The sequence below is a fragment of the Lynx rufus genome, unplaced genomic scaffold, assembly GCF_022079265.1.
Source record: "Lynx rufus isolate CCGP_SWC_20201006 ecotype Redwood Valley unplaced genomic scaffold, mLynRuf1.p SCAF_3, whole genome shotgun sequence".
NCBI classification, from domain to species: domain Eukaryota; kingdom Metazoa; phylum Chordata; class Mammalia; order Carnivora; family Felidae; genus Lynx; species Lynx rufus.
This window is the reverse complement of record NW_025814845.1, coordinates 79,804,075-79,828,577: the sequence shown is the minus strand read 5'-3', so window position 1 is coordinate 79,828,577 and position 24,503 is coordinate 79,804,075. Positions and strand designations below refer to the sequence as shown.

The window sequence follows — 24,503 nt, the reverse complement described above, 5'->3', positions numbered from 1 at the left end:
TGGATGAGAACTGAATGACGGATGCACAGTGACCAATCACTGACAGGTTTTGAAAGAAGGGAGTGACTGGTCACCAATCAAGATGCACACCTGTGATTTACATAGTGCTCCTAGGACTGAAGAATTAGCCCTCAAGTGTGTACTTTATGTAATTACTCTGTGATGTTAGGAGACTTGGTTTCGTTTAACTAAACTATGGTAACAAAACTCATGCGTATCAAAACTGCAAAGTAAGATCTGCCTTTAGGGGGCACCTGGCTGGCTCAGTTGGCAGAGCGTGTGACTTGAGTTCAAGCCCCTCATTGTGCAAATAGCTTACTTAAAAAAACAAAAAAACAAAAAAAAATCTGCCTTTATATAGTTGGCACTCTCATACAACCTATTTATAAAACCTTTCTAAATGGGTTAAGTGAACAAAAACGCTTCTGCATCACTCAACATCTTTTTTTACCCTCACAGAAGCTGACACACATTTCCGTAAGTTAAAAAAAATCTCTATCCCAACTGATTCATTTAGAGAACACAGAAGTTTACATACCAATTTGAATGGGGGCAGGAGGGAGGGGTACGTACCAATCTGAACAAGAAAGGGTAGGGGAAGAACTATCAGAGAGGAGAGGTAAAAGAAGCATTTAAAATGTTGCCAAAAATTTAGTATATTCACCTAATTTTTTAATACTAAAAAAAATGCTGCCTACTTATTACTAAGGATAATTCATAATTCATAAAGGGTTTCTAAGTAGGGACAATTCAAAACCCACAAGGCTTTGTAAAACATTCCTTTTCAAAACTAACGTTAGGGCAGTGGCTAAAATCATGGACTTTGAAATCAGACTTGTATCCTAGCTTGGTCACTTATTAAGCTGTGATACTGGAGAAAAAAAAAATCTTAGTATCTCTTCAGTTCCACTTTCCTCAACTGTTATGTTGGGAAAACAATTAGGTTAAATGTGTGGCCAATAAGTGCTCAATTCTAATTGTCATCCATTTTACTTTTTCAAGCAATTTAAATTTTAACTTTGAAAAGATGATGCACCTACATATCTATCTTTAACATGTTGTCAACCCTGGCCCAAATTCCTGGCTTGTGAAAACTGATGGCAATTAGGCAGCTATTGCTTACTGTGAGCTTTGTATCTGACTGGCATCATTACTGCCCACAGAAGCTGCACAGTGGGGAAGGGGATGCAACCCAAAGTTCAAACTTGCTCCTAACACGTAGACCATCAGAGAACCCAGCCTACTGGCTCAAGGTGTCTGAGTACAACCTGGGACCAATCTCTGGCAGAATACTAAGCTATGCAACCCTTAGAAAGCCAGGCCACGAAGACAGAGTGCTCCAGGAGAAATCCTCCAATTTCGGTTCAAGAATCAGAGTTCGTGAGTTTGAGCCCCGCGTCAGGCTCTGTGCTGATGGCTCAGAGCCTGGAGCCTGCTTCAGATTCTGTGTCTCCCTCTCTCTCTGCTCCTCCCCTGATCATACGCTGTCTCTCTCTCTCTCAAAAATAAACAAAGATTTAAAAAAAAAAAAAATCAGGACAGGGAACTCCTAATGCTCAAAGAGCATGGGTATCCACCTTCTCTCTCTTCTATCCTCTCACACCCCAGACCCCAAAGTGATCCTGAGGTGGCCATCTACTACATGAGTTTGTAGCAGCCAAAGTTCTGAGGAAGGGGCATTTTCCTTCCCTGATCAGTGCAGAGAGGGTGGGATTAAACCCTACTGCTTTTTTTTTTTTTTTTTGCCTCTGCCCTCTCGCCATTTGGCCACAGATACAGGCACAGTCATGAAGTGTGCAGCAAAGCAGGTAACTAAACCGCAGCTTACTGGCCAGAAGACCAAAAAAGAGAATTCCCAAAGAACCAGAAAGTACCTGCAAGTTGTTCCAGAAAGGGAACTTACGGAAAGTTGTCCATAATACAATAAACTGATGCTTGTGAGAAAAGAACTAATCGAAAATCCATCATCCATGTCTCAGACCAAGCACTGGGTCAGAAGGCAGGTAAAAACTCATAGCCTGAATCTAACCAGATTAATAGCCTGCTAAAACAAAAATATCAACATTCTCCATAGGATCTAAACAAGACTCAAGATCTCATAATATTCAAAATCTCCAGGATACAATCTAAAATTATTTGACATATATTGGGGTGCTTGGGTGGTTCAGTCACTTAAGCATCTGACTCTTGATTTCAGCTCAGGTCATGACCTCATGGTTCATGGGTTCGAGCTCCACATCAGGCTCTGTGCTGACAGTACAGAGTCTGCTTGAGATTCTCTCTCTACCCCCATTCATTCACTTTGTCTTTCTCTCAAAATAAATTTTGAAAACTTTTTTTAAAAACTATTTGACATAGGGGCACCTGGGTGGCTCAGTGGGTTGAGCGTCTGACTTCAGCTCAGGTCATGATCTCAAGGTCTGTGGGCTCGAGCCCCGCGTCGGGCTCTGTGCTGACAGCTCAGAGCCTGGAGCCTCGTTCCGATCCTGTGTCTCCCTCTCTCTCTCTCTGCCCCTCCCCACTCACACTCTGTCTCTCTATCCTTCAAAAATAAACATTAAAAAAATTTTTTTTTTAATTCAACAAGGCACAAAAAATAAATATAAAAGGCATACAGACAGGGAAGGCAGGAAGAGGGAGAGGGAGAGGGAGAGAGAGGAGAGAGGGAGAGAGAAGAGAGAGAGAGGGAGAGGGAGAAAGAGGGAGAAAGAGAGAGAGAGAGGGAGAGAGAGGGAGGGAGAGAGAGAGGAAGGAAGGAGGGAAGGAAGGATCCTCTTTCAAAGATGACATAATTATCTATATAAAAATACAGCAGCACCTGGGTGGCTCAGTTGGTTGAGCGTCCAGCTCTTGATTCTAGCTCAACACTAAGCATGAAGCCTGCTTAAGATTTTCTTTCCCTCTCTCTCTCTCTCTCTCTCTCTCTCTCTCTCTCTCTCCCCCTCCCTCTGCTCCTCTCCTCTCTCCTTCTGCCCCCTCCCCCCCGCTCAGGCTCTTTCTCTCTCAAATAAAAAAAAATACAAATAAATTTTAAAAAATTAGAAATACAAAGGAAAAAACTCCCAGAACTAAAATATCAGGGTTACAAATACAGAGTCAACACACAAAAACCCACTGTATTTCTATATACTGGCAGTATGTAACTGGAAAATGACACAAGAGCAATACCATTAAAAACCACTCCTCCCAAAATTAAATAATATAAAAGTAACAAAACGTGAACAGCAGCTATAGGCTGAAAACTAGTTAACAATAAGAGATCAAATATACCTAAATAAGTAGAGAGGTATCTTGTATGCACAGAGTGGAAAACTCAACATCTGAAAGATGTCAATTCTCCCCAAATTCATTTATAAGTTTTAAGCAATTCCAATCAGGATTTTTCTTTTAGATATAAAAAAGTACAATTCTAAAATTTATACAAAAATGCAAACAAACTAGAATTGCTCAAACAATTTTGAAAAAGAATTGGAGGACTCTTACACTTTTTCTCACATTCAGGAAATAATTTTCCTATTTCTACTCTAAAAATATTAGAGACTCGTGCTGAAACCTATGAAATTCATTTTCGGCATCCATAGAAGCAATTTTTTGTATTTGATGTAATGATTTGATGTATTACTATATTAATAGCTTTTCCTATTATTTCATGATTTCTAACTCCCTGAAATAAACTAGCTGACTATGGTAGATTATTCCTTTTTATACTGCACAATACAACTTCACAGTATTTGTTTTGCAAAGTTGTGGGCATTTTAAGTCTCTCAGTATGTATTGTTGGTATTTCTTAATTCAGGGTTTTCTTGCTGCCCTGTCTTCCCTTTCCTGTCTAACTACCATTTCAATATTAATACCAACCCTTATTATTACTGGTCAACAGGTAATAGGGAAGCTGTCATAACTTCTCTGCTTCAGAGTCTTGTCTCAAAAATACAAATTCCTGCCATCTTAATGAATAGAAAGGACCAGGTGGCAAAAATCTATAGAGGAAGGTTTCTGTCAAGCTGAGTTAGGAGGATCACTGTCCATTAGAGATAAAGGCCTGTCTAGCCTCCAGTCAACATTTGTCGATTGGAACTACCATTTGTTGAGAGCCTTTTTTGTGTGTGTGGCAGGCACCTTACATGCATTATCTCACTCAGACCTCACACTTATCCTAGGAATCGGATATTAAGATTCCCATTTTACAGATGGGGAAACTAAAACAGGAAAGGGTTAAATAACTTGAACCAGCTCAAACAGCTGTTGGGCTTTCAGGTTCCAAGGTCCACTCTTTTTATGCAGCTACAAAGTTCACAGGGCAGGGCTATGAAGAAGCGACAGCTCAGTAAAGGGGAAATAAGATGGGGCACCTGAATGGCTCAGTTGGTTAAGCAACCGACTCTTAATTTCCACTCAGGTCATGATCTCGAGGTTCATGAGTTCGAGACCCTCGTCGGACCTGGCACTGACCTCACAAAGCCTGCTTGGGATCCTCTCTCTGCCCCTCCCACCACTCGCACATGTGCACGCACTCTCTCTCTCTCTCTCAAAATAAACATTAAAAAAAAAAAAAGAGCTCTCTGAGACAGGAGCAGGGAGCTGGTGCCACTCCCACCTGTGCCCAACTCTAAATGTATCTTTCCAAGCAATTAAGCTTAAATAATCAGATGCCCTCCTCTGCTCCATTCAAACCTTACCTTTCTTCAAGAGTACAGAAGATAATAATAACTGATTTTAAATACCATCTGTCCCTCAGTGGGAACTGACATTTCTAACTGCCTCTACAATTCACTTAATAATCTATTCCACTGTGATCTGTACCACTGATTTGATTCTGAGGTAAACTTTGAATAAACTAAAAGCAGCATAAATTTTTTAAAGGGATCATATTTCAAAATCCTTCTCCATCCTCACTTCATGGTGGGCAAAGTAAAACAACCCAAAATAATATATAAAGATCAACATTTAAAATACCCCTTGAGCATTCATGGAAAATTATTTTTTCATATCTGTTTTAAAAAGTCACAAGCTATGCAGTAATTACCAAGATTTAAAAATAATCATGCTTGACTCTGCTTCAGCAAAGAACACTTACAACAAGAACATACTCCTGGAAAAACACAACACGTTTTACATTTTTCAGACTACTTGGTATTCTAAAGAAGCTTATGATGCACTGGAGATCAACTCTGTCCCACATCGATTTTTCTCCCAACTGTATTTTCAATGTAGCCATCATCAACTAACATTTTGAAATTTCACACATTCACTGAAAAGTAGCTCTCCACCAAATAGCCTTCTACTTTCCTCAAAGGATTTCAGAGTGCTTTATATTTAGTTCATGAAACTTACATCAAATCCCAATTTTTTAATAAGAGGACTAATAGGATTATTCTCATTAAATAAACTGGGGAACTATCTCATGAAACAGCTTAATTAGCTAAAGGCTTGTATTTCAAGATACCTGAAGATTCAAGAAAATATTCCTAAGAAACGCCTCTCACCTGTATAAGTGCACCCACCTTCCCCTTACTTGCTGAGGCCATGAAGCAACCTGGTCATGACCTTCAAAAATCACTGAGGACGTCAAGAACATTCTCACATCTCCTAGTAACTCTTGATGACTGAACAGTGTTCCTTCCCTAAACCACAATCTCCCTCTTTCTCTTCTCCCATTCATTATCAGCCAAGGACCACCCAAAGCCCCGGGTGACTGCCCTTTCCTAAAAAATCAACCTCTGAATGCTTAAGTTGGCAATCTTTCCCTGCTCATCTCTGAGAAATGTACCAATGACCTAACTAAAACTAGACTTAAAGTTCCCCAAACACACTTCCCTTTCCTTTGCACAACCTGGTCTATGTGCTCCTGACACTCACCTTTACATCTGAGTTCTCAGAAGCCTTACCTATCCCTTCAGGTCTATTTCAAATGCTACCTTCCCTATATAAATGTCCACCACACCCCACCCCACCGCCAAGCCTAACAGGTCACCTGTACTTATTTGGTGCTTGTTTGAGAGCACTCTCACTGCTTTAGTCTCCACCTATTTAACAGCACCAAAGCACTGTGTATTGATTACCTCTTATAACTAGTTGTGTAAACCTTTAGTTTTCACCCCAAGAGAACATATTTTTTCTTTAGCACCAGCAAAGGTCTACCAGTTTTAGGAGCTGCTATGAGAGAGTATGGTTCTTAATCCTGGCTACATAAAAGAAACACCTGGAAAGCTTTTCTTTTCTGAGGACAGGCTACATAGGGGATTCTTATTTATTTCCAGGATTGTGAATCACTGGAGAGCAATAAAGTACCAACAGAATTAAGAGACCTGTGTTTTCATTTCACTGCTACAACAAGTCTTTTCCTATTTTATTCTTCTTATCTAGTTAATCCCAATATCCCCACCCTATTTTAGGCTCTACTGACATGTCAAATTACCAAAACAGCTTCCCAACTGGTATCCTTACCAGAACCCTCTCCTCTCTCCAATCTTTTCTTATTCCAAACCACAAACCATCCTACAAGTAGTTGCTAGAATTAACATTAAATGGTTTTCCTAATGTGAACACCTACCTACTCCTGCCTCCTTAAGAACCTATATTATCTTGTTCTTTTCTGCCCTCTCAAAACTAAAATCAATTCATGTTGATAAGGGTCTGAGTAAACAGACACACCATTCAGTGTTAATGAGTCTTGAATGATCAACTGATACCAAGAAGGCTCCATGTATCAAATATAACATGTATATAAATATACAACACATATAAATATATATTCCCACACAGAAAAATACCATTTGAGCCAGTAATTCCACTTCCCTCCAAAAAATTTATATATTTAAGTATAATTGATATACAGTTATATTAGTTTCAGGTGAACAACATACTGATGCAACAATTCTATACATTACTCAGTGCTCATCATAATATCCACTTCCAAAAATTTAGCCAAGGAAAATAACCTGACAAGCAAACATGCAATTTAAGGCTCACTGCAGTATTGTTTATAATTGTGAAAAGCTAAAGAGAGTTTAGATATCCATCAATATAATATGGTTTAAATTCTGATTCAACCATGCAAATAAATCCTACATCATTATTAAAAGTAATGGAAATAACCTTACTTACAAGCATACAAATAATTCTACAATGTTTTAGTGTTAAAAAAAAAAAAGTAAATTAGAAGGAAAACTGGAAAAATCCACAAATGTGTGGAAATTAAACAATGTACTCTCCTTTTTTAATGTTTTTAATTTTGAGAGACAGAGCATGAGTGGGGGAGGGGCAGAAAGAGAGGGAGGCAGAGCATCCAAAGCAGACTCCACGCTGAGAGCAGCTAGCCCAGTGTGGGCGGAACCCTCAAACTGCAGGATCATGACCTGAGCCAAAGTTGGACACTCAACCAACTGAACCATCCAGGCACCCCTAAACAATGTGCTCTTAAACAATCAATGGGTCAAAGAGAATGACACAAAGAAAATTACCAAATACCTTGAGACAAATGAGAACAAAACACAACATACCAAAATTTATGGGATGCAGGATAAGTGAAGTTTATAGCTATAAATTCATACATTAAAAAGGAAAAAAGATCTCAAATTAATAACACTAACTTTACACCTCAGGGAACTTTAAAAAAGAACATACCTAATCTAAAGCTAGCAGAAGAAAGGAAATTATAAAGGTTACAACAGATTAATAAAAGATAAAAAACAATGGTGGAGGGTAAGAATGAACACAACTAAGAGTGGAATATTTTTTAAAAGATCAACAAAATTGACAAACCCTTAGCTACTTAGAAAAAAAGAGAGAAAACTCAACTAACAATAAAGAGGGTAAATTCTCAGTGCATTCATTCTACAAAGCCAGTGATATCCTGATACCAAAGCCAGACAAAAGACACCACAACAAATCTACAAACCAATATCCCTGATTAATATTGATGCAGGGGCGCCTGGGTGGCTCAGTTGGTTGAGCGTCCGACTTCGGCTCAGGTCACAATCTCACGACTCCTGAGTTCAAGCCCCACGTCGGGCTCTGCACTGACAGCTCAGAGCCTAGAGCCTGCTTCCGATTCTGTGTCTCCCTCTCTCTCTGCCCCCAACCTACTCACATTCTGTCTCTGTCTCTCTCAAAAATAAATAAAAAACATTAAAAAAAATAAAAATAAAAAATATATTGATGCAAAAATCCTCAACAAAACATTAGCAAACCAAATCCAACAACACATTTAAAAAATTATACACCATGATGACATGGGTTCCTGGAATGCAAGGATGGTTCAACACACACAAAGTCAACTGATCAGTATATAAAATTCAACACTACATTAACAGAATGAAGGACAAAAATCAAAGTAATTATCAACTGATGCAGGAAAAACATTTGACAAGAGTCAACACGCTTTCAATGATAAAAACACTTAAGTTAGGAACAGAAGAAACTACCTCAACATAATAAAAGCCAACAGCTAACATCACAGTCAATGGAAAAAGAGTGAAAGCTTTTCCTCTAAGACCAGAAATAACTCAAGGATGCCCACTCTCACCACTGCTATTCAACACAGTATTGGAATTCTTAGCCAGAGCAATTAAGCAAGAAAGAGAAATAAAGGGCTTCCAACTAGAAAGGAAAAGCAAAATTATCTTAGTTCACAGATGACATAATCTTATATGTAGAAAACTTCTTAAAGATTCTAAAGTGAAAAACTATTAGAACTAATATGCAAAATCAGTAAAGTTGAAGGATACAAAATCAACATGCAACAATGTTTCTATATACTAACAGTGAATAATCTGAAAAGGAAATTAACAATTCCATTTATAACATCAAAAAGAATAAAATACCTAGAAATAAATCTAACAAGGCAAGGGACTTATACACAGAAAATTACAAAACAGTGCTGAAATTAAAGGCACATACAAATGGAAAGCAGTCCTGTTTATGGATTGAAAGACTTAATACTGTTAAGATGTCAGTACTACCCAAAGCAATCTACAGATTCAACAAAATCACTATTAAAATCTCAAAAACTTATTTTGCAGAAATGAAGAGTCGTCCTAACATTCATATGGAATCTAAAGGGACCCCAAACAACCAAAACAATTAGTTTTAAAAAGAACCAACTCAGAAGACTGACACTTCTACAAAGTGTCATACTACATACTACATACATACAGCATACAACAAAGCTACAATAATCAAAACAGTATGATACTGCCATTAAGACAAATATAGAGAACTGGAATAGAATGGAGTCCAGAAATAAACCCCCAGATATATAGTTAAATGACCTTATTAGAGTACCAACACCACTCAATACGGAAAGGACAGTCCCTTCAATAAATGGTGTTAGGAAAACTAGAGATCCACATGCAAAAGATGAAGTTGGACCCTTATCTTACACCATATATAAAAATTAACTCAAAATTGGTTAAAGAAGTAAACATAAGGCCCAAAACCATAAAACTCAGGGGAAAAGCTTCATGACATTAGATACAATGATTTCTTGCATGTGACACCAAAAAGAAAAGGCAACACAAGCAAAAATAAAGTGGGACTACATCAAACATTAAGACTTTTGCTCATCAAAGGACACAATCAAAGGTGAAGAGGCAACCTATGGAATGGTAAAAAAAGATATGCAAATCATGTATCTGATAAGGGGTGAATATCCAGAATATACAAAGACTCCTACAACCCAACTAGAAAAAAATCACATAACCTGATTTAAAAAATGGGCAAAGGACTTCAACAGACATTTCTCCAACAATGATTTTAAAAAAATAAATAAAAAGGCCAATAAGCATCTGAAAAGATGCTCAATAATCACTAGTCATCAGAGAAATATAAATCAAAACCCAATGACATATCATCTCACACCCACTAGGATAAGCTACTATCAAAAAAACCTGAAAATACTGGCAGGGATTTGGAGAAGCTGGGATGTTTGTGTACTGTTGGTGGAACTGTAAACTACTATGTAAACCATACTGGGATAATGTAGCTGCTATAGAAAACAGTATGATGGTTCCTCAAAAAATGAACATATAACTAGTTAAAGATCCAGCAATCCCTCTTCAGAATATATATCCAAAAGAATTGAAAGCAGGGTCAAAGAGACATTTGGACAGCACATTCATCAGCAGCACTGTTCTCAATAGCCAAGAGATGGGAGCAACCCAAATGTCTACCAAAGGATGAACAGACAAACAAAATGTGGTACATACACACAATGGAACACTCTGCAGCCATAAAAAGGAAGTAAATCCTGTCACTTGCTACACCATGGATGAACCTTAAGGACACTATGTTAAGTGAAATAAGCCAGTCACAAAAGGACAAATACTCTGTGATTCCACTTGTATGAAGTATCTAAAATATGCAAATTCAGTATAAAGAAAGCACAATGGTGGTTAGCTAGGCTAGAAGAAGGGAGTAAAGGAGAGTTGTTATTTAATGGGTTTCAGTTCTGCAAAATGAAACATTTCTGGAGATCTGCGCAACAACAATGTAGTAGATATACTTAACACTACCAAAATTGTACACTTAAAAATGGTGACAGTGGTCGTTTGTGGGTTTTTTTACAGTAAGAAAAAAAAGACATAACTTTTAAAAGAAGTTAAGGGGCACCTGGGTGGCTCAGTCAGTTAAGACCGACTCTTGATTTCAGCTCAGGTCATGATCTCATGGTTCACAGCATCAAGCCCCATGTCAGAATCCCTGTTTGGGATTCTCTCTCCCTCTCTCTCTGTCCCTCCCCCTGACTCATGCATGCTCTCTTTCAGAATAAATTTACGGAAAAAAAAAAAAAAAAAGGTTAAGTTCTAAAACTGAATAGCTCTATGTAAGAGCAATGACCTCATTTTTGTTTTGAAAAAATAAAAACAGCTAACATTTGAGCATGTACTATATGCCAAGCACAGATTTAGACACTTACCATGTATCAATGCTGTTAATCCTACAACTCTAAGAGGTAGGTAATATTATCATCCCATTTTACAGATGAGAAAACTGAGACACAGACAGATTAATTAACATGTCCAAAAAACATAAAGCCAGGTTTTAAATGCAGGCCCTCTTGAGGTACTATCTATGCTCTTAACTTCTATGCAATACAAATATAAAAGTCTGGAAAGATAATTAACCAGAGTGTTAACATTCTTCTAGTATCATCATGATGGACTTTTTACTTTACATGCTTCTATTAAATTTATGCAAAGATCATGTACTGCTTTTTACAATGAAAACCAAAAGGAGATATTTACATTTTCAAAAAATATACTTAAGGGAACAGCAAGGTCTCTGTCCCTAGTAACTACTCCTACTCTTCACTACAGTAAAGCTACTCTATTTGCTATGACACAACACCTTCTCAGCTTGCGTCTCTACTTCCATAAGTTCATCCTTCCCCTGGAAAGAATGTCCTCTCCTACACCCCAATGCACACCTTCTGATTCACTTTTTCACTTTCACTTATTTTTGTAATTTATCAAAATCCAGTTCTTAACTCACCTCCTTCAGGAGGTCTTCTAGGACTTGTCCTTACCTATAGCATTTTTTCACCTATTTAGTGTACTCCTTTAGAAAAACTGCCCTGTAGAGGTTTTATTTATGTCCCTCATATGGTCATCAGCAAAATTTCCCAAAGATCTTACTACTCCTTTTCCTAGAGACAAGGACACTCCAGGAGCATGAAACATACTTAAAGCACCCAGATCTGGATTTCTAAAGACATTCCTACCAAAAACAAGAGCTCCTTAGAGACAGGACTGATTCTATGTCTGGGATAGGGAAATTACAAGGTAAATCTGATTTGTCTTGTAGCAGAAAGCCAGGAAGCAATCAGAGACTAATGAAGGAAGGTCAAAAAGATACAGAAGTCACTTTGAAAGTGGTACCACTGACTGAATCTGAGACAATTTGAACATCAAAAAGAGTAAGGACTGTAACTTATTTTAATGCTTAATGAAGGGGAAAAAAATTCAAAGGTCCCTATACTGAAAAATGTGAAAACTCCAACAAACATTTGTGACCATTTAAAGTGAGCGATGCATTACCGTTACATGTCTTTTTAGTAGGAATATTATAGTACGTTTTTAGGTGGAACATAATTTATCAGCCAGTTGATAAAGATAAACTCTTCCTTACAAGAAAAAAAAAAATCAGCTATTAAATGCCAGAATGCAGTGGGGAGGGGAATCACCATTTGCAACCCCTATTGGAATAATTATCAGACAAGCATCATTAATGGGTACTAAAACCACTAGGAGAAAGCATGTTGAAAAAAAGCATATTCTCATAGTGCCAGAGGCTCACCCCACAGATCACAGTCATTGCTAAGTGAAAAATGTGTTTACAGTGGTAATCTGGTAGCACTTTAACAAAGAGATCAAGTTTAGTGGTGGGACAACCAGGTGTTCTGTGCCTCCTGATGTGATACAATACAAGGCACACAGCATCACCCAGGAGTCTTTTCAAGGGAATCTTGACATATTCCAATTAGGCCTCTGGACCTAATATCTGGCTTAAGGAAAATACAGGGGATGAAAGAACAACTTAAAGACACTATAAGGAAATAATCAAAAAACCAAGAATGTGTGACACTCTATAAGACAACTGACTAGTCTCTATAAAAGTCAGCATCATGAAATAAAGATGAGAGAACTCTTCCAAATTAAAAGAGGCTGAGAGGACAATCAAATGCTATCTGTGAGCTTTGATAGGATTTTGATTCCAAAAATAACAAAAAGCAAAACATACAACTATTAAAGACATGCTTAGCGAATAACTGAGAAATATGAACAGGCTTGACTATTAGACGACATTAAGGAATCCTTGTCAATTTTCTTAAATGTAATCATGGCACTGTAGTTAAGAAAGAAAAACGTCCTTGTCGTTAGAGAACGCATGCTGAATATTTAATGGCTGTGGTGTCATGTTGTCTGTGACTTATTCTCAAATGTTTCAACAAATACATACAAAAATGCAATATACACACAAGCAGACACAAAGCAAGCAAGGCACAACATTAATTTAGGTGATGAGTATACTGCAATTAGTTATAATATTCATCTTTAAATTTTTCTATGGTTTGAAACTGTTCAAAATAAAAAACTAGGAAACTTAATAAAATTGTAAAATAAAGGAAAAAATAATTATTTGTCTCTAACTTTCACTTAGCACCTCCTTGTTATTTTTCTTTCTTTTAAAAAAAAAAACTTTTTTTTAATGTTTATTTATTTTTGAGAGTGACAGAGAGTGAGCAGGAGAGGGGCAGAGAAAGAGGGAGACAGAATCCCAAGCAGGCTCCGTGCTGTCAGCACAGAGCTCGATGTGGGGCTTGAACCCATGAACCATGAGATCATGACCTGAGCCAAAACAAAGAGATGGATGCTTAACCAACTGAGCCACCCAGGCGCCCCTCCTTGTTATTTTTCTTAAGAGAAGTATATTTGCATATAATATTAGTTTCATGTGCACAACACAATGATTCAATCACTTGTCTTTTTTAAAGTACTTCCTGTTTGTACAAGTAACTATTAAGTCCCTGAGGAGAGTTAAATTTTTTCAGGTTTACAAACATACAAATAACCCAATGAATGTTGTTATTCAGAAGTAACACAAGACCAGATTGACAAAAATCAAAATGTCTGTTAATTTCAAGTCCTAGCTAGGATACAGAACAATATAAAGTTTTGGATGATGGGAGTAGAAGTACAAGCGCACTGAAAAACAATTTGGCACCATCAAAATAAAGCTAAACACATACGTATCCTATGACTCAAGAATTTTTCTCCTGGGTATATACCCAGGAGAAACTCTTGCACACAGGCACCAAGAGCTAGGTACAAGACTATTTAAAGCAGCACTGTTTACAATAACAAAAACTTAGAACAACCCAAATTTCCATTAACAAAGAAATGAATAAACTATGATATATGAATTCATTGGAATACCATAGAGAATGAAAATGAATGAGCTAGAGCTACACACAACATGAATGAATCTTAAGAACTTAATGTTAAACGAAGAAAGCAAGTTGCACAACAATACTAGCAGTGATTTCATTTACAAAATTTTCAAAAACATCAAAAGTAAACAATGCATTATCTAAGGAATCAAACATATGGGAAAGCAAATGAATGATAAACACAAAATTCAGGATATGTAGTACCTCTTGTGTGAGGAAAGCATCGGAGCCTTCTGGTTTTACTTGTTTTACTAGTAATGTTCTTTTTAATAACTTAAGTGCTTAGGCATTTACCATGTCTTTTTTTTTTTCTTTTTAGATTCTATGGATGATTTACCAGTAGTTTTTAATTCTACTCAAAATCTAACGAAAACAATTTAGCAAAGAAAAAAAAAGATAATACTTATATATAGATCCTGACTTTAAGGTACATAAAACCTCAATTCAAAAACAATACTAAATTATTCACACAATGACTGCATTTATATTTTTCTCTGCATTTGCTTAGTAGTGAACAATGCAAAGTTATCAGTATTCAAATAATCAAACCTATCAGTAGTACCAATTAGCAAAACAACCAGGAATAAAATAAATCCCTTCACCCAAAAAGTCACGTCCCATTTGAGGGAGGGAGGGGGAAGCCAAGGCAGGTCTAATGGAACTTACATTTACCTATTTTACTGAGTGATTTAAAGTCATAGCTTGATGGATAAGACAAAGTAGCCTTCGGAACGTGATATAAAAGGTTGCCCTTTTGTACCTTTCATCCAGGGAAAATCATTAAAGACAGGTTTACAATATGGAGAAGTCTCTGTCTCCTCTTACTTTATTAAGGAAATTGCTACAGTCACAATTTATCTTTTTTACCCTAACCACTAGAGGCCTGAGCTATGACCCAGATAAATGGGACACTAGCAGACCCCAGCTAACAGCATTTTTAAGAATGCTTTCCAACAGACATGGCACAGCTCTAGTGTATCAGGAAGAAGTCCCTACTGAATTTTATGGTAAAACAGGTAAGTTACTGGAGACAAAAATAGGAGAGAATTTTTTTTTAAGTGTCAATATAATTGTCCTTGTTGTAGGTAAAATGTTGAATAGCAGACCTCTAGAGCTTATTCTAGAGGGGTGTGTGTGTGTGACTGAAACTTAATGCCTGATTAGCACCTTCCACTTCTCCCTCCTCCCAGCCCCTGGCAGCTACCATTATATTCTTTGATTCTATGAATTTGACTATTTTAGATACCTCATGTAAGTGGAATCATGTAGTGTCTGTTAACTGGCTTGTATCAGTTAATATAATGTCATGGCACACTGCAGAATCTCATTTTTTAAGGCTGTATAGTATTCCACTATGTGTATATGCCACGTTTTACTTATCCATTCACCCACCCATGGACACTCTGGTTGTTTCCACAACTTAGCTATTGCGAGTAGCGAGTGCTACAAGAGATATATTGCAATATATAACTCGGGGGAAGAATTACAGGGTCCCTCTCCCAGGTTTAACTATAGCTGCCAAACATGTTGAGACAAGACACAGCTTACAGAGTGTGTTGAATTGCTCTTTATTCAAAGCCACACACAAGACTGATACTAATCAAAGAAATCAAAAGAAAAAGGTGTAATTGTTGAGCTAGGAGTACTACCTGCCCAAGCATGAATAAGCAAATGCTTCATGTTGAAACTGTGAGGTCAGGAGAGGTTCATGATCAAGCACGAAAGGGTAGTAATTATATTTATACTCCATTACATTAAATCTTTGATATGCAGAGATTCACAATAGTTGCTTTACAGAGTATGCCTGCCTATATTATATCTACTAAATGGGTTTGCTATTAATACCAAGGACAATTCCTCAGTAATTAATACAGGAGTTACCATGCCATTGCTTTTCCCTCCTAACATCTAAAGCTAAGCATGCACTTAGCTATGTGCTTATGTGTCTGTCACGCCACCCCTGCCAATTTTACTAAGACCAAACTAAAAATTTTGTATGCCAAATAATTTTTTGTATGTCAAAAAGACTCACCAAAAAAAAGAAAGAAAAAAGAAAAAAAGTGACTAAAACATTTATCCACAAACTGTATGAACAATGTAAGATCACACCTACTACCAACAGCCCTTCAATCTCTAAAAACTTCATTAAAGACTTGTTCCACTTTTGATTACCTACCAAATGCTGCTTAAAAAAAAAAAAAAAAAAAAAAAAGTTTATTTATTTTTTGAGAGAGAGACAGAGTGTGTGTGAGTTGAGGGACAGAGAGAGAGGGAGACACAGACTCCAAAGCAGGCTCCAGGCTCTGAGCTGTCAGCACAGAGGCCGACATGGGGCTCGAACCCACGAGCTGCGAGATCATGACAGGAGCCAAAGTCAGACACTTAACCGACTGAGCCACCCAGGTGCCCCAGAGGCTTGCTTTTTATAAGTTCTACTGGAATATAAGTATAACTCATGCCAAAATGCCAACACGTTTGTTTATAATATAAGCATGCCAATAAAAAGATCTCCACTGGGGCATCTGGGTGGTTCAGTCGATTAAGCATCTTGACTTTGACTCAGGTCATGATCTTATGGTTCATGAGTTCGAGCCCGACACTGGTGGGTCCTATCAGCACAGAGTGTGCCTGGGCTTCTTTGTCTCTCTGTCCCTCTCAAAATAAATAAATAAATAAGCTTTAAAAAAAAAAAAAAAAGATCCCCACTGACCACCACAAAGTCTGCAAACCAACAATGATCTTTATAAGATCGATGAGCTTCATAAGAAGCTCTGATAGTTATACCCAATCACCTAACTTACAGTAGTTATCTAGGGGTGGTATGACATAATGTGAGGAATGTAAAGATAATCCCTATAAAATACAATATGGTAATATCTCCATCAATGATGAAGATAAGTTCCAGAAATACGCTGCATTATCAGGAACTTTGATACAAAAGGAGAAAGAATTTCAGAGGACAGGGTTGCATTTCAAAGATGCTGTATGTTGGAAGGGCAATTCCTTCCTTCCTTTCCAACTCCAACCCACAAGATGCTCAGCTACTCAACTTTCTTCCTGGAGACCCAGTTCATCACCTGACTTTGCCACTGCTTCTTTGAAAGAACCTACTGCAAGACTTTGTTCAAAATGTTCATAAACAGGGGCGCCTGGGTGGCGCAGTCGGTAAAGCGTCCGACTTCAGCCAGGTCACGATCTCGCGGTCCGTGAGTTCGAGCCCCGCGTCAGGCTCTGGGCTGATGGCTCGGAGCCTGGAGCCTGTTTCCGGTTCTGTGTCTCCCTCTCTCTCTGCCCCTCCCCCGTTCATGCTCTGTCTCTCTCTGTCCCAAAAATAAATAAAAAACGTTGAAAAAAAAATTTAAAAAAAAAAATGTTCATAAACAGACAGGAGCACATGTGTGGGGGGTAGGCAAAATGGATGAAGGGGAGTGGGAGATACAGGCTCCCAGTCATGGAATGAATAAGGCATGGGAATAAAAGGGCACAGCACAGGAAACGTAGTCAGTGATATTGTAATAGTGCCGTATAGTGACAGATGGTAACTATATTTGTGGTAAGCACAGCCTAAAGGTACAGAGATGTTGAATCACTGTTATACACCTGAAACTAATGTAACATTGTGTGTCAACTATACTCAAACTAAAAATTTTAAAATAAAATAATAATGATGATAAGGTTCTAAATATTCTGAGAATTACTAAAATGTGACAGAGACACTAAGTAAGCTAAATGGGGCCAAGAAACTTGCTTGACACAGGGTTGCCACAAACGTTCAATTTAAACAAAAAACACAGTATCTGTAAAGCACAATAAAGCAAGCACAATACAATTAGGTATACCTATATATACCTCCATTTCTAGCTTTTCTTTAATTTCTCTCAGCACTGGTACATACTTTTTTTAGTGTAGAGATCTTTCATTGCTTTTATTAGATTTTCCCTAGTTATTTGATTTCTTTGGGTGCTACTGTAAATAACATTATTTTATAATTTTACTTTTTGATAGCTATTATGGAGAATAAAAATTGTTTTACGGCACCTGGGTGTCTCAGTCGGTTAAATGTCCAACTCTTCATTTCGGCTCAAGTCATGATCTCATGGCTCATGAGATCAAGCCCTGTGTCAGGCTTTACGCTGGCATTGCAGAGCCTGATTGAGATTTTCTCTCTCTCTCTCTTTCTCTCTCCTCCCCCACTTATGCACACACTTTCTCTCTCAAATAAATGTTTTTTTAAAAATTGTTTTCATAATTAAAAAAATATTTTTCATAAACAAATGATACTTCTTCCTAAACATTTTTAAACCTTCCTCATAACTAAGTGTAAGGGTATTAGATGTGAGGCAATATGCATAATAACACCACTCACTAAACATTGTGCTAAGCACTTTGCACGCTCTCTTATTCACCTTCCCCTCAGCTCCATGAAGAGGATAGGATACACCATTAGCCCTCTACTACAAATTTAAGAGAGAACTTAGCCAAGAACATAGCAGCAAAGATTTAACCCTAGGTCAGACTATATACCCAGTCTCTTTCCACTCACACTATACTATCTTTTAGTTATTGTATCTTATAAATGATTGGAAATCACTCATGTCTTCTCAGCTGATCCTTTAACTACACACAAGGTAGCATCTGCCCTGGGCTGATATTCACCAAGGGCAAGAATGCTCTTTGCTTTCCTTCTCAGGCCCATCAACCTCTCTTCTTTCAGTTAATAAACTAAGTGCCTACAGTGTACAAGGTAGAGAAAATGAAAATAAGTAAAGCACAGCCTCCATCTTCAAAATATTCTTACAGACTCCTAGGAAGTCGAAGTAAACTCCTATACTACTATTGAAACTACTAAACTACTGGGGCGCCTCAGTGGCTCAGTTGGTTAGGCATCCAACTCTGGATTTCGGCTCATATCATGATTTCACAGGGTTGTGGGTTTAAGCCCAGCATCGGGCTCTGTGGTGACACTGTGCAGCCTGCTTGGGATTCCCTCCCTCTCCCTCTCTCTCTGTTCCTTCCCCACTTGTGCTCTCTCTCTCCCCCTCAAAATAAAGAAACATAAAAAAAATTAAAATAAAAAATGAACTATTAAATAAAAATGGACATGCATCTATAAGGAAATACCATCAAACATCAGAAACTCCTGAAAAGCTTGATTTTCAAGTAAAACAGATTTTACTCATTTAAAGGACCAAAACTTTTCTTAAAATTAAGCATCTTAGAGGTGCCTGGGTGGCTCAGTCACTTAAGCATCCAACTTCAGCTCAGGTCATGATCTCACAGTTCATCGGGCTCTGTGCTGACAGCTTGGATTCTGGAGCCTGCTTCAGATTCTGTGTTTCCCTCTCTCTCTGCCCCTCCTCTGCTCTTGCTCTGTCTCTCTCTATATATCTCTGTCTCTATCTAAAAATAAATAATAAACATTAAAAAAAAATTTTAAGACAAAAAAAATTAAGCATCTTATGAGTGCCTGGCAGGCTCAGTCAGAGGAGCACGTGACTCTTGATATCAGGGTTGTAAGTTTGAGCCCCACATTAGGTGTAGAGATTACTAAAAATAAATAAACTTAAAAAAAATTTAAGCATCTCAGATAAAAATATTTCTACCTTAAGCATAAAACACAGTATAACACTAAGACCTAACATCGGGAAAAAAAAAAAAAAAAGTTAGGGAGGGAGCCAAACCACAAGAGACTCTTAAAAACTGAAAATAGGGGTGCCTGGATGGCTCAGTTGGTTGAGCAACCGACTTCGGCTCAGGTCATGATCTCACACTCTGTAAGTTCGAGCCCCGTGTCAGGCTCTGTGTTGACAGCTCAGAGCCTGGAGCCTGCTTTGGATTCTGTGTCTCCCTCTCTCTCTGCCCCTCCCCCACTCATGCTCTGTTTGTCTCTCAGAAATAAACATTAAAAAAAAAAAAAAAACCTGAGAATAAACTGAGGGTTGATGGGGGGTGGGAGGGAGGGGAAAGTGGGTGATGGGCATTGAGGAGGGCACCTTTTGGGATGAGCACTGAGTGTTGTATGGAAACCAATTGGACAATAAATTTCATATTAAAAAAACCCTAACATCGATTAAATTTACCAATGTGCAAAATGTTTTACATACTCTTAGTATTTACTGAAGACTGAACCCTATACTATTAATGGCCCCATTTTAAAAGGATGTAACAGAAAATAAAGAAGCTATATTATTTGCCCAAAGTCACATGGCTAGTAAATGATTAAGTCATGATTCAAATGCAGCCTCTCTATGCAGCCCTGTGATACACTTATGATTGATTCAAACACTCACTGCCCACCTACTGCATACAGAGCATCATGTTGAGAAATAAGAGGGCAGTGAACGAGACAGCTTATTCATGAAACTCACCTTCCAATTAAAAAACAGATAAATAAGAAAATAAATGAGAAAATTACAGATTGTATAAAGTATTATAAAGGAAATAAAGAAGGGGATGTGAGGAAGTAACTGGAAAAGAAAGGCTTACTTCTGTTATGGCCTCTTGTAGTCTTGCTCTCAGCTTGTTTCCACACAAGCTGGCCAGACAGCCAGGCTGGCGACCAGAGAAGCAGACAGAAGACAGACCACTCCTAGTGAAGATGATCAGAGAAGTGGCAAGGAGAAGCCCTAGTCTCATGTTTTCATAACTGTGTTGGCATTTTTCCACAAACCCTAATGAGCCAATGTTCTTTCTACTGAATAATACCGTGCCTAAGAGAACATCACCTATGCTGGATGAATACAGTTTCACAGTACCTTTCTAAAATCTCAACAGGTAAGTGTGTGTACACATTAACTCATTTGGCATTACAAAATGCCACCTAATTTTTTTTTTTTAATTTTTTTTTTCCAACGTTTTTATTTATTTTTGGGACAGAGAGAGACAGAGCATGAACGGGGGAGGGGCAGAGAGAGAGGGAGACACAGAATCGGAAACAGGCTCCAGGCTCCGAGCCATCAGCCCAGAGCCTGACGCGGGGCTCGAACTCCCGGACTGCGAGATCGTGACCTGGCTGAAGTCTGACGCTTAACCGACTGCGCCACCCAGGCGCCCCAAAATGCCACCTAATCTTAAACGCAATGAAAACCACATTATTCCACACAAAGATGGTACATAATTTCCAAAAGCAAATTATTGGGTTTTTGTTTTGTTTTGTTTTAAATCCAGGTCCCACATAGGCTTCAACAAATGAGAATTTGAAAATTATTTCTAAGAAACAAAAGGACTCATACCAGGTTTAGCATGCTGAGTAGTCCTAATGCTATTTTTAGAAAGAGCAACTCTTCTCATGTGCAACTTTTTCCAAATGATATTAACAAGGTCAAGGATCATATCCTATCTAAAAACATGACCTATACAATATAGCTAGGATCTCTCATAATGGCTTATGCACAAGTGTTGTGACCTGAAGGATTTGTTTATTTTACATACATCTTTAGGTTTACATAGTTTATATTGAAGATATTCATATTCTTGTATTTACTGTTCTTATATATTTGTTTCTATTCCATTCATTGATATTTTTTATATGGCAGTGTTGCACTGCACTGACAGCCTCTAAAACCAAAAAAAGTGCTTCACGTTTTACCAACATTTCCATTTACTGGATAATTTGAGCTCCAGAACAACCTTGTGAAATATGTAAGTGAAAGTATCACCTTTCCCTCTACACAGTGGGAGCTCAGAAAGGTTAGGTAACTTGACTAGTTCAAGACTGCACTGTAATTGGCAAGGACAGGGCCCTGCCCAGGCCTTCAGACTCTTTGTTCATGCTCTTCTCCCCACAGGACGCTACTAATTTAAACCTGAACTTTCACGTGTCTCTCTTCAACAAATCTGGACTGTAACTACGAGCCTTACCACTGCTACCCTGCCAGTACTCTGTTCCAATGCAACCGGAACACTAGTACTCTTCAGTAAACATAAACACCGGCACACGTTTCTGTCAAGACCCCATTCAGTGCTGGGTTTGCTCCACTGCACAAAACTTACTAAAATACACCACGGCCTTAAAGCATAACCCTTAATGGAACTGACTTTTTCCCTTAGTGGGAAATTCAGTAAATGAGAACGGTGACTCATAACGCTAACTTACGGTTTTCTAAATTAATAATTTTGGGTGCCAAAGCAAAAGAATGAATTACAGACCCCTCTCTATCCCCACGTCCAAAGTTGCTTAAGTGTCAAAGCGCGGTAGTAAAACACAAGGACACAGGTGGGGCTGGAGCTAACATTCCTCCTGTCTGCGACCCCCACCACCCCCAGGCAACCCAGTCCTCAAAACCCAGTGGGTGTCTTCCGACCTCCAATCCCGCCGGGACCAGAGTGACTACCCAGCTCCGCAGCCCCCTGTGACCACGATCAGAGTCCTGCCGTGAGCTGTGGAGACACGCCAGAGGGGCGTGCCCCCTCCCCGGGGCGTCCCCACCTGTCTCGGGCAGCCCGCACACCTGGTAGCCCCAGCACCGGCAGGAGATGCGCGGCGGGAACCCGCCCCTAAACGCGGCGCCTTAGGACCTCCGAGCTACCCGGGACAAGTCCGCTTCCGCCCCCAGCCCACATGGCCGCTGCAGACCGCGCCCGCGTCGAAGGGGCCCAAGCTCTCCGGAGGCGGGAGGGGGCGGCGGCGCTGCGGCTGGGGGTAGGAGGAAGCGCGGCAGGCGCGCCCGGGGGGTGGAAGAGGAGGAGCGCGTCCCGACCGGCCGCGAGGGCAGGCACAGAGGAAAGGAAGTCCGCCAGCGGCGGCGGCGCCGTGGGAGAGCAGGCGTCTACCTGGGAGCAGAAGTACGAGCCTTGGATGCCCAGCTTGATGCAGGTGGGACACTGGAGCTTGGCCTCGCTGCTGCAGCCGTCCGTCTCGCACACCCGTGTCTCCACAGCCGCCATGCTGCCTGGCTGCTGGAGGAGCGCCTCACTGAGGAAGAGGAGGAGGAGGAGGAGAGAGGGCAGGGGAGGGGACAGAGGCCGAGCCGGGGGAGGAGCTCGGCCTGCGGGGCCTGGGCGCGGAAGCAGAAGGAGCGCCGGGCCGGCCCAGACCACGCTGCGCGCCCCGCCCCCGCCCCGCGCGCGCAACTGGCGCCCCGCCCCGTGGCCTTCGCCCCGCCCCCGCCCGTGGCCCCCGCCTCCCGGCGCCAGTCGTGCACGTGGGGGCTGTGAGGGAGTCTGTCGGAGACCTCCTGCTCCGCGGGGTCCCACGTCTGTCCCCGGGTAGTGCGACCTCCTGGCGCCCGGCGGCGAAGGGCGCAAAGGGAGAGGCCCTCACGTCTTGCGCTGTCTGTACCTAGGGAGACAGCGCCCCGGCCGTGCCTTACTGAATGTCCCCCACACTCACAGGCGGTTGGAAAGAGCGCCGCGCTCCTCTGCGTTGGTTCACCCGGCAGCTCCTTGGAAAAGGAAAGTAATTCTCTCTTTTAAAGTACTGTTTCTCACCGATAGTGTCTGCTCTGAGGCCTAAAGACCGCCACTCAGTCATTCACAAAAAGAGGAGCCAGAGAGCTGTCAGAAGATGGGCTGAGATTTGCATCAGGCCTCCCTCGTGCCTGATTTTTTTTCACACTCCCCCCCCCATTCGCAGTGTACAATGTTAGTAATAGTGACACAACTACTAGATATTCAATAAAACAATGATTTTTTTGTATTATCCCAGTTGATTGTTTGAAAGGTGAGTAGGGAAGAATTGTTCTAATGTTGAAGCACCGGAGTTGAAAGGAGCTTTAGAGGTCATCTGATGTAAACTTGTTGCCTAAATTTCTTCAACTACATCCCAGGTCTGCCATTTTCTAACTTGTGCTTAAATACCTCCTGTCACTGGAAAGGGAGAGGAACTAATATTTATTGATCATCAGCTAAGCGCTGTGAACTTCGTGTTATCTAATCCATATTTTTTTAAACTTACATACTTAATAGATGAAAAAACTCATGCTACTTTTATTTTTATTAAGTGTTGCTGTATAAGCAATACAAATAAATAATGTAATAAGATCAAATAATACATTTTAAAATGTTACACGTGAGCAAAAATCAACGATTTATGTGTGTATAGATGCGTATGACATACATATGTGTATATGTATATATAAAATATTTTTTAACAAAAACAAAGACCATCTTTAGTTACTTGCTTTCTTCAGTTATTACATTACAAACTTCCTTTATTGTCCTTAAATATAGTATAATTTATTATTGATTTAATTATGATTTAATAATTTAATTATGATAAAATTTACCACATAATTTAATGTCTGCGTAATATCCTATTGTATGGGTAATTCACTGAACAAAGCTCACTAACAATAGACATTTAAGTTATTTTTAACTGTTACATATTATGAACAAGGCTTCACTGAATACCCTTTTAGCTAAAACTTTGCATACATTCTTATTTACCTAGGATATGTTGTTAAAAGTGGAATTGTCTCATCAAAGGATTGTCACTTTATTTTTTATGATACAGTTTGTCAAATTTTCCCTTAAAAGTGTATACAAATTTACACTCTAGTCAGAACTATACTGACACTTATTTCCTGAGACTTTGCTAGTGCTGATTATTATC

General features: G+C 39.3%; 1 protein-coding gene and 1 long non-coding RNA gene across 2 annotated transcripts in view; one reads left to right on the top strand and one right to left on the bottom strand.

Annotated features, from left to right (window-relative positions):
• Positions 1 to 22,876, bottom strand: part of METAP1 (methionyl aminopeptidase 1) — a 57,972-nt gene extending 35,096 nt beyond the window's left edge. Inside the window, exon 1 of the mRNA XM_047091457.1 lies at positions 22,724 to 22,876. Coding sequence (XP_046947413.1) covers positions 22,724 to 22,837 — 114 coding nt within the window. The 5' untranslated portion in view covers positions 22,838 to 22,876. The remainder of the gene's footprint in view (positions 1 to 22,723) is intronic.
• Positions 22,634 to 23,588, top strand: LOC124520529 (uncharacterized). The gene is made up of 2 exons (XR_006964334.1): positions 22,634 to 22,766; positions 23,236 to 23,588. It is a non-coding gene; the product is annotated as an uncharacterized LOC124520529 (long non-coding RNA).
• The last annotated feature ends 915 nt before the right edge of the window (positions 23,589 to 24,503 follow it).